At 34.1% G+C, this 12,031-nt stretch overlaps 1 protein-coding gene across 3 annotated transcripts in view; it reads left to right on the top strand.

Moving 5' to 3' along the window:
* Positions 1-12,031, top strand: part of inaE (inactivation no afterpotential E) — a 186,258-nt gene that overhangs the window by 49,348 nt on the left and 124,879 nt on the right. For all 3 annotated transcript variants that reach the window (XM_089105639.1, XM_089105638.1, XM_089105640.1), the window contains exon 3: positions 5,347-5,514. In XM_089105639.1, the coding sequence (XP_088961765.1) occupies positions 5,347-5,514 (168 nt within the window). The remainder of the gene's footprint in view (positions 1-5,346; positions 5,515-12,031) is intronic.

Genomic DNA, 12,031 nt, shown 5'->3' with positions numbered 1-12,031 from the left:
CATGTTGATTCCATGAGCTACCTTTTTTCATGTTCAGATGTCGTGGCTACACCTACAAGCAGTTTCTCTATATCTACGTTGACTTCCCTAAATTGAATGAATTTCGAGTGGATACTAGAATGAAAATTTTATTTACTATTTATTTTATTTCCCCGATAATAAAATTTTACTAAGATTTACGTTAAATCGTTTATTAATAGAAAAAAAAATTATATAATAGATAAAAACAACTTTTCTACTCTTTAGGTTTCATCCACTACTACTAGGTGTTTGTCGACAACAACTAGTGCAGGTAGATTATCTGAATTCACAGTGTACTGATCCTGATGCACTGCAATTTCAGGGTCACATTTTCTACAGTAGAGTGTAACTTCACTCTTGTCATATCTCTTTGTATAGTCAATGATACTCTTATCATTCATTCTATAGAATTCACATGTTTAAATTTGCCTATTTGAAGCAATTTCATAAACAGTTTCCTCAAGTGTCGAATCACATTCCGTGACAGCCAAATAAAAATCAGTGGGTTTATAATCACAACACCCAGTGTCTTCACAACGATGACGTAGAAACCATATTCTTTTGTTGTTCCAACAGTTGAATCGTTGACCCGGGTCCTCCTCCCAGAACAATCTAAAACCACGACGAGACCAATATCGTACTAGTACACTAAATTCCCGGTCAGGATTTCTTCTAACCATACCGGGATACGTATTCTCCCACTGATTAAATTTATCATAATGGCAATTGGAGCATAGGTAGCCACTAGGAAGAGAGTCACACACCTCTTCAAAACATGAAGTACAACCTTTAATTTGTACAGCATATCCTCTATGCAATTTACACGGGTTGCATAATCTACACTTTTCATCATACTCCTCAATCATTTTGCAATTCTCACATGATGACCAGCTGCCCAGTGAGTACATACATAACGGACATGTATGGAACATTTTGTCATGTGTTGACACTCTCACTACCACAATGAAACTGAGCTAGCAACAAAAAAAAATTGTCTGAGAGAGAGAGAGAGGAGTAAATCATCCTTGAGCACCATCTTTCTTATGAAAAAAAGTCCTAAATTTCTAAACTAATGTTTAAGAGCATATCCACAATATCATTTTGTCGTGTCGTAATCAATATATCAATAAATTGTGTAAATGCATTTTGAACACGCTCTAAAATCTTCAGGCAATAGTCTACTGATGAGTAAACGTTTTTGATTATATTAACCAGTATTCACCAATAAAATATCTTCCATTGAATAGAGGACCCTAGAAAATCATTATCTAGAACCAAACATTCGTCAATAATAAATAGATTCAACATGATTCGATCTTTCTCGAAACTATCCATTTTTTTTTTAGGCCTAACTCTCTCACGATCAACTTCAGACTAAACAGAATTTCTTTTTTCTATTCTAGAAAATATACGCTTGTCTGCTATAGAAAAAGAAAAAAATGCCATTGATTTAGAAACAGTTTTATTGATCATAATTACAATAATAATATTCACTGATGCATTTTGTTATCTTCAATATATTTCGATAGGACATCTAATGCTGACCAAAGTTTATTTATATGGAGAATATTTACTTTTCCAGCAAAACACAGCTGCTCCTCCTGCTTAAATTTGCTTAATGATATCACGTATCTAGCATACATAGTGTCCCATTCAAGACATAGTCTAAAGCCAGCAGTTATTTCCACAGCTACATTAGGTACTCGTATATCGTTACTGCTGCTGCTGTCGGTTCCATCATTAATCTCCAATAATGTAAATGCACCACTCATTTTTTTTTTCGCCACTAATATCCTTGCAAATTAAAACTATTCTCTTTGAATTCAATTCTCTTACTAATATGAATTGTAAAGAAAACTATTCCTTTTATTCAAATCCTAATCACCAATCAAATTATACTCGTTCCTCTTGGCAAAGGTGTAATGACCTGTAGAAATGTTTACCTACCAGAAAAACCTGTTTGGTACAGGGGCGTACGCAAAGTATATAGCTTCAAGCAAATTCTATATGATATTTCAAATTGCTACAGCTTCCATAGAATCCGGACGACATTGCGAGGGGATTCTCACTCTCTTTGAAAAGGTGTAGAGCTTCCATAGAATCCAAAGTATCATATCTTCGGAATCACCGTTAAACCTTCTTCATGATATTAAACCAATAAGGAAGAAAAGAGTAGTGGCTATAGCTTCCATAGAATTCATTATTAGTATTCTACTTATATCACCCTTGTGAGAAATGTTGTACCTCACCGAGCGTCGAAAAATACGAACCACGTACTACAGATTTGCAAAATTTTTGCTGAGACTTCCACTGAGATTTTCTAACACGGAGATCTCATCCATATATGGAATCCTTGATCCATCAACCAAGGTGATTGATCTAGAACGGAGAGCCTCAAAACGATCCCTCAGTAAACTCTACGACTCACCGCTGACTCAACTGTTTCTGTGAATGAATTACCTGTATTTAATTTTTAGTGTTGAACATGTTTTTCTTCATTTTTTGTTTCATTTTGTACTCCGCTTTTTTTTTCTCCATTTCTCCATTGTAAGCGGGCATAAATAAATATATATATATATATTACTCTTTTATTTACCCATATATCTCATTCGGTGGATCTGTTTGGGGCAACACTTATCCTTCAGTTACCAATAAATTAGAATCTGCCCAAAACCGTGCCATAAAAGCAGTTTTTCGGCTGCCCCGACTACATCCCACCCAGGACTTGTTCTCCGATTTTGGTACTATCCCTTTTGAACAAATCATTAAAAATTAAATTTATCCCTTACATACTCCGCTTACCATAAAAACCTTCCTCCCCAATTATTATCTTATTTTAACTGCAATAATTCTGAAGGCCTCTGTCTCCGTTCATCCAACCGGTCCTTTAGAGTACCCAAGTGTGTCTCTAGCTCCGACCATCGATCTCCCATTTATAAATCTATACTTCAATGGAATATGATACCCTCCAGTATCGAGCTATCCACAAGTTTTCGCACGCTGTATAACAATGTTACTAAACTTTGATATAATAAATCTCTAAATTTTTAATCAATTTGCTTTAATTTACCCGTGTTTTCTCTTTTTTTACAGTTTTTTCTTTTTTTTTTCTTGTTCGTTTTCCATTTTTGTTGTTATGGTCCTCAACAAGTTAGCTTCCAGGATCCTTATTATTATTGGTGTTATGTTTCATATTTTTTTATTTCAATGAATTGAATTGAATAGCCGTTTTTAGTCAAACTCAATTCTTTGACCAACTGAATTTCAAAATAAGTTGCAATCGAAAAGCTTTATTTCAACATAAATAAAATAGTACAAATAAACTTACCATAATAGTCTAGCCTTAAAACAGACTTTAAAATAGTATGTTAGAAACACAGTTTATGTAATTATCCAGTATGATCATTTCCCTATCTCACCCATTATAAAAACCCGGACCGGGGTGCGAGTGCTCCGGAGAACGTTTTTGCAGATATAAACATAAGCGGCATCAGATCTTTTCACGGGTAGACAAGTCAGACGCGAAACAATCGGAAATAAGTGGAACTCCGCTATTACCAATAGTGCACTTTGTAACCATTTCTCATTGATAGACGCAAACACACTGATCCATAAGTGAAGAAATAAGTGGGATGAGCTTTTTGTTCGCACCGAGAACGAAGACCAGAAATGATCTGCGATAAACTTATTGGATAATTCTATAAACTGTGGTTAGAAATTAGGTCCGTATAACTATTTTTAGTCAAACTCAATTCTGAAACCAACTGAATTTCAAAACAAGTTAGAATCAAAAAGCTTTATTTCAAGATACATAAAATAGGCTTTCTTTAAGTTCCCCAAAATATCGTGTTCCTCCAACTTTACAACCCCGGGATATTTTTTTCCCTCCCCCATCATAAACTGCACCCATGATACTGTCTCTCTCAATATTGCGACAAAGCAAACATGCTTTATTGCTGAAAAAATATATAAAATTTGGCACCGTACTATAACCGAAAAGTTTCAACATTTTGTTCCCCCTGCATAACGAATTTTCTAACAAATGACGTAACGTAAAATTATGCCTTATCGTAGGTGAAGACAATCAAAGACTCGGTACTTATATGATATACCCCTTACTGCTCAAGGTGTTCATTCATTGACGAATTGCAGAACTGTTTTTTTGTTAGTTTCTTTCAGCTTAGCTTGAGACAAACAAGGACAAGTGACACCCCCTCCCCCTATAGATATTCTGGTTATACAGTGCTTTCCAGACCAAATTCTTGATTACAACCAAGGCCGCATTAAACTATTTATTTGTTACAACAATAATATGTTTTAATTGTGATTGCTATACTGTCTCTAGTTTTTCCGTTTTTGTTTCTCCGATTTTCTTGTTTGATTTTCTTATCCAATTTTCTCATCAATTTTTTTATCCGATTTTCGTATTTGCTTCGGTGGTACTATTACTAATCAAGTTTTTGAAATGAGGTATTTAAATTGATCGCAATTTGAATTGGGAGAAACACAGTGAATTTATATCATCCAAGGCAGCAAGAGGCCTAGGTTTGCTTCGTCGTTTTCGCAATTTTCCCGGTCTCAGCTTTAAAGATTATTTATAATACTATTATCCAACCTTATATTGTATATGGGTGTGCTCTTTGGGCAAGAAATTTTTATGCTAATTGCAGAAGAATCCAGACGATAAAGAACAAAGCAGTTCGTCTTTTTGGGGAAAGTTCTAATCTTAATGAAACACTTATTTGTTGTTCCCATTTTAAAATTTTGAATGTTGGTCAGTTACGGGATCGCCAGTTATTAACACTGGTATAGCAATGTTTAAATGGTATTTCGCCAGCTCATTTTGTGGATATTTTTTCTATTAATTCTGACTATTATTCTTATCATACTAGGAATGCGGATAAACTAGTATATGAGAAGAAAAATACAGTGAGGTCAGCTCATGTGCTTTGTCACATAAGTGTAACCCTCTGAATAACCTCATGGACAGCATTAGGGGCTCTGTATCAGTTTCTTTATTTAAATCACAGGTCAAAAGTTCCTACTTGGTAGAGATGCAGGGTGAGATCAGGTCCCTTGTGAGGTTTTTTTTCTTTCTTCTTCTTATTATTTTTTTCTTCGGTTATTTCTTAGTATATTTATTTATATGTTATTGATTATGTGAATTAAATAATTAATTGATTCACTACACACAGGTTATTTGACTTTGTAGTAGTGACTATGTTCGTTTAATTTGATTTTTTTTTTGAATTGATCTATAAAGGAATCTCTCTCTCTCATAACTTGTGCTGTGTCATATCTTGTTTACAATTTTTTTATTTCTAGGTCAAAGAGCCTGCATTGAACTGGGGATGGAATTGATAATTGGTCATATAGTCATTTTCTCAGCAGCTTGCCTCCTAGAGCTTTCTATTGCCTTAATGTCGCTTCGTGGGACTATTATGGAAAGCCAACTTAGAAAACCAACTATCCCGTTGCTATATATTCGCTTTAGTAGGTATTAAAAAATATTTAATATGTGAACAGGGGTTACCAGAGACTTCTATCAGTGGTAAGGGTCCATCTTAGGCCTTTGTTAGCTAGCCTAGACTATTCGGTACTTATTTAGGTACACACGCGAGAAGTGAAGCTTGGTTAATGATAAAGAAATAAAAGAAAGTATTATAAAAATATAATAGTTTAGATACAAATTTGGGCTATATATTTTCACATTAGGGGTGGGGGGGAGGGGTAAAGCATAGCATATATTAAACACTAGGTTACTAACCCAACCTAGCTACCTTTTCCCCACTAAACCCCCAAAAAATAAAGTTTAAATATAGTTCCCGGAGTGAGAAACACCTTATTTATTCAGCGTCTCATAGGAATTACCGGGTAATGCTTATTTGATCTGCTTTACTCGAGTGGCTATCTCGCGTGTTTACCGGCTACTAAATAAGTACCAACTATTATTAGAGCTAGAACACTAAATTTAAGTGCTTATAGATGTATTTGCCATAAGTTAAACTATACAAAAAGCAAAAGAAAGATACTAAAAACATTTTTTTCACTCTCAATCAGTTGATGACTCTTTAACATTATTGACTTTAATCTTATTTCTTTCAGAAACAGAAGGGTATCTAAGACATTGTAAATTGAAGCTGAATAGCAGAGTGACAATCAATTATATTTCGTCCCAGACTGGCTCATACATGACCCAGAGCTTTTTCGGTTCAATAATTTTTCGAGGAAAAACAAAAAATCACTTTGAAACTACACCAAATATTTAGGATTGACGATTTAACCAAAGGGAAAAAGAAATAACTTTCTGTAATTATGCGTTAAAATATGTTATTTGATTTCATTGCTTTTGCCTGTGGCGTATTTTTGCAACTCAATCATATTACTTCCTCCCAGAAGGAGAAGCCCTAACACCGTCTTTTTAAAGCTCGACTGGTTCCTGTGTGCAATTTTAACAGTTTTTGAGTCACAAGGTTTTTTCAAAGTAAATTCTCTGTTTCTGTATACTTGAACGTTTCCTAAAATATATTATTCAGAAAATCTCCGCTATAAATTTTAGGGAGATAAGGAAAATTTTAGGAGAATGGTTCTATGGTGCTACGTGAATAAATACTGCCCTATTTGCCACACAGATTGCCTTGTTTGTTATGAACAGTTACCGTATTTGCCTCACAAACATTTTATGTAAAAGAGTAAGAAAAAACCCAGGTGAAAAATCTTTGTTTATTAGGATTTGTATTTCTGTTTAGGGTTTTATTCGTAGGAATGTGTATTGTATCAATATACCTTTAGTGATAACACTGAAGTGAGCTTTTATTGAGCAAACAACGCACACTGAACATCAACTGTTTAAGCAACGGTAGACAGAAACACAGAAACAGAACAGAGAAATAGATTGAGAAACAACAAACAGACACAGAAAAAGTAAAGGTAGACAGGGAAACAGAAGTCAGTGCAAGTAAATAAATGATTTCTTCGACCACATACTTTCCATTTATGTTTAAAGTGAAAGGAAACTAATGAAAACGGGCGAAAGCTTTAGCAAAACAATGGACTTCGATTGAAATAAAACCCTTTTTATATAAATAATAGTAAAGTCAGAGTATTGTGGCATCACATTATTCCCTTATTCACTGATTTGATTTACTTGACTTCACTGAGTGACTTTATATCAATTACTTTTCGTTTTTGTATATTTTGCTCTTTTGTATATGTTTTGCATATTTTGCTCTTTGGTATTTCTTGCTTGCAAAATTTTGAAACCTACTTAGTAGTAGAAAGCTATCTTATACTCCAGGGGGGAGTCTATATTTGGGCATAGCCTCCCTAGGGAGAACACCTGTGCTGTCAGTCCCAATTTAGTCTAATGCTGACAGTTTCCGAGAACTTGATTGCGTAATCGATTGGGAATTTGGAACACCTGTGCTGTCGACCTCAATTCCCCTTTCGTGAATCAATAATTCCCCTTAGAAACAACCAATTAATTCCCCTTTCTTGACAGATCAATCAACCAATGACATCATCTGTCAGACATTAAAAATTTTGGCCTAGAAACAATTCTCCAGGAATAGATCCAAGTCATTAATGTCTTTGCCTCGGAAAAAATTCTACTGGTCGAACTCCAAAAGATATTTATAAACATTGCCATGGAAATAATTCTCCAAGAAACATCTTAGTGATGAATAGATTAACACGGGAATCAGGTTTCTTAGTAATTTCAAATGTGACAGCGCAGAGATGCCAATAAGAAAATAAAGACGCTGAAGTTACAATTAGGGCTTATTTGAGCAAAACCGTTGTAGACATTTTATGGAATTATTTCGGCGAGACCAGTTAGAGACATTTTAAAAGATGATTTTAAAAGAGGATTTTAGAAGAGGATTTGAAGGTGAAACTCTGTGGTCGTTACACTACACAAGTTCCATTTGAACAGTGTTGTGAGGTCCTCTACCCCAACCCCAAATGATCCTCATACCCCACCCCAACCCCGAAGGAAGCCCCCGGTCCTCAAAGGTCCCCCAGGCTCCCAAAGGGCCCCCTAATGCCTCCCCCCGGGCCCCCAAAGAGTCCCCTCCCCATTTTTTAATAATTTTTTAAGAATTTATTATATCTTTTCAGAACAAGTTATTTTATTAATGTCCATCCTAAACCCATTTTCCAACTTGAAGTACTTATCTTTTTCTCCCACAAGTATACTTTACAGCTTTTTGGATACCTCAACACCAAGACATACTTTTCAAAGACCATTTAAGAGCGAGTTATTTTCTTAATGTCCCTCCTAAACCCATTTTCCAACTTGAAGTACTTATCTTTTTCATCCAAAACTATACTTTACTGCTTTTTGGATACGTCGACACCAATAAATACTTTTCAAAGAAGAGGTAAGAGCAAGGTACTTTCTTACATTACTTCCTAAACTCCCTTTAAAAATTGAAGATATAATCTATTTAAACAACAACTCTAAATTAAAAATTTTATGATAGCTAAACAACAATAAATAATTTTCAAAGACCATTTCAGAGCAAGTTACTTTCTTAATGTCCCTCCTAAACCCATTTTCCAACTTGAAGTACTTATCTTTTTCACCCACAACTATACTTTACAGCTTTTTGGATACTTCAACACCAAGAAATACTTTTCAAAGACAATTTCAGAGCACGTTACTTTCTTAATGTCCCTCCTAAGCCCATTTTCCAACTTGAAGTACTTATCTTTTTCACCCACAACTATACTTTACAGCTTTTTGGATACCTCAACACCAAGAAATACTTTTCAAACACCATTTAAGAGCAAGATACTTTATTAATGTCACTCCTAACCAGATTTTCCACAGTTAAGTTCTTATCATTTTCACACAGAACTATAGTTTACAGCGTTTTGGATACCTCAACACCAACAAATACTTTTCAAAGAACATTTCAGATCAAGTTACTTTCTGAATGTCCGTCATAAACCCATATTCAAACTTGAAGTACTTATCTTTTTAACCCACAACTATAATTTACAGCTTTTTTGATACTTCAACACCAAGAAATACTTTTCAAAGACAATTTCAGAGAAAGTTACTTTCTTAATGTCCCTCCTAAACCCATTTTCCAACTTTAAGTACTTATCTTTTTCATCCACAACTATACTTTACAGCTTTTCGGATACCTCAACACCAAGATATTATTCTCAGAGACCATGTCAGAGCAAGCTACTTTCTTAACGCCCCTCATACACCTATTTTCCATCTTTAAATGCTTATCTATTTCACTAACGACTATACTTTACAGACGTTCGGATAACTCAACACCAAGAAATACTTTTAAATGCTTTTCAAACACCATTTCAGAGCAACTTAATTTCATAATTTCACTCCTAAGCTTATTTTCGAACTTGAAATACTTATCTTTTTCACCCACATGTATACTTTACAGCTTTTTGGATACTTCAACGCCAAAAAATACATTTTAATTGCAATTTCAGAGCAAGTTAGTTTCTTTATATCCCTCCTAAACCAACTTTGTAAATTGAAGTACTTATCTTTTTCACCGCAACTATACATTACAGCTTTTTTCATACCTAAACCTAAAGAAATACATTTCAAAGACCATTTCAGAGCAAGTTACTTTCTTAATGTCTCTCCTAAACTCATTTTCCAACTTAAAGTACTTAAGTTTTTCACAAAAAACTATACTTTAAAGCTTTTTGGATACCTAAACACCAAGAAATACTTTTCAAAGACCATTTCAGAGCAAGTTACTTTCTTAATGTCCCTCCTAAACCCATTTTCCAACTTGAAGTACTTATCTATATCCCAAACGACTAGACTTTACATCTTTTTGGATACCAAAACACCAAGTAATACTTTTCAAAGACCATTTCAGAGCAAGTTACTTTCTTAATGTCCCTCCTAAACTCATTTTCCAACTTGAAGTACTTATCTTTTTCACACACAACTATACTAAACAGCTAATAGGATACCTAAAAAAAAATAAATAATATTCAAATACAATTTCAGAGAAATTTACTTTCTTAATTTCACTCCTAAACAAATTTTCCAACTTGAAGTACTTATCTTTTTCACCCAAAACTATACTTTACAGCTATTGGATACCTCAACACCAAGAATTACTTTTCAAAGACCATTTCAGAACAAGTTATTTTCTTAATGTCCCTCCTAAACCCATTTTCCAACTTGAAGTACTTATCTTTTTCACCAAAAACTATACTCTACAGCTATTTGGATACTTCAACACCAAGAAATACTTTTCAAAGCCCATTTCAGAGTAAGTTATTATGTAAATGTCCCTCATAAACCCCATTTGCAACTTGAATTACTTATCTGTATCACCCACAACTATACTTTAGAGCTTTTTGGATACCTCCACACCAAGAAATACTTTTCAAAGACAATTTCAGAGCAAGTTACTTTCTTAAAGTCCCTCCTAAACTAATTTTCCAACTTGAAATACTTATCTTTTTCCCCCACAACTTTACTTGACAGCGGTTTGGATACCGCAAGATCAAGAAATACTTTTCAAAGACCATTTCAGAGCAAGTTACTTTCTTAATGTCCTTCCTAGACCCATTTTCCAACTTGAAGTACTTATCTTTTTCACCCACAACTAGACTTTACAGCTTTTTTGGATACCTCAACACCAAGATCTACTTTTCAAAGACCATTTCAGAGCAAGTTATTTTCTTAATGTCCCTCCTAAACCCATTTTCCAACTTGAAGTACTTATGTTTTTCACCCGCAACTATACCTTACAGATTTTTGGATACCTCCACACCAACAAATACTTTTAAAGAACCCTGTCAGAGCAAGTTCCTTTCGTAATGTCCCTCCTACAACCATTTCCACTTTAATTCATTATAATGTGCTTCCACAACTATACTATAAAGCTCTTTGTATAACTCCACACCAATACATACTTTTTAAAGACAATTTCAGAGCATATTATTTTCTTAATATCCCTCATAAACACATTTTCAACATGTAGTACTTATATTTTTAACCCAAAACTATACTTTTCAGCTTTTTGGATACATCAAAACCAAGAAATACTTTTCAAAGACCATATCAGAGCAAGTTCCTTTCTTAATATCCCTCCTAAACCCCTTTTCCAACTTGAAGTACTTACCTTTTTGACCCACAACTATACTTTACGGCTTTTTGGATACCTCAACACCAAGAAATACTTTTCAAAGACCATTTTAGAGCAAGTTACTTTCATAATGTCCCTCCTAAACCCATTTTCCAACTTGAAGTACTTATCTTTTTAACCCAAAACAATACTTTACAGCTTTTTGGATACCTCAACACCAATAAATATTATTCAAACACCATTTCAGAGCAAGTTACATTCTTAATGTCCCTACTAAAACCATTTTCAAACTTGAAGTAATTATATTGTTAAACAAAAACAATAAGTTATAGCTGTTTGGATACTTCAGCTCCGAGAAATACTATTCAAAGACCATTTCATAGCAAGTTACTTTCTTAATGTCACTTCTAAGCCACTTGCCCATCTTTATGAACTTTTGTTAGTCACCCTAAACTATACTTAACAGCTTTTTGCTAACAAACACTCAAAGAAATACATTACAAAGACCTAATAATACCCAGATACATTCCTAAAGTACCTCCGCATACCATATTCCAACATTACGTCCATTTCTTTATCAACCAAACCAATAAATTTCATATTTTTGTATACCTCAAAACCAAGATATACATTTAAAAGACCATATCAGAGCAAGTTACATTCTTAATATCCCTCCTAAACCCATTTTCCAACTTGAAGTACTTATCGTTTTCACCCACAACTATACATTACAGCTTTTTGGATACCTCAACACCAAGAAATACTTTTCAAAGACCATTTCAGAGCAAGTTAATTTCTTAATGTCCCTCCTAAACACATTTTACAACTTGAAGTGCTTATCTTTTTCACCCACAACTATACTTTACAGCTTTTTGGATACCTCAACACCAAGAAATACTTTTCAAAGACCATATCAG

This window comes from Artemia sp. Qi Xiang Cuo, chromosome 19 (assembly GCF_049724085.1).
Source record: "Artemia sp. Qi Xiang Cuo chromosome 19, ASM4972408v1, whole genome shotgun sequence".
Lineage (NCBI taxonomy): Eukaryota > Metazoa > Arthropoda > Branchiopoda > Anostraca > Artemiidae > Artemia > Artemia sp. Qi Xiang Cuo.
Note: the sequence above shows the minus strand (reverse complement) of the source record. Positions and strands in the feature narration are given on the sequence as shown.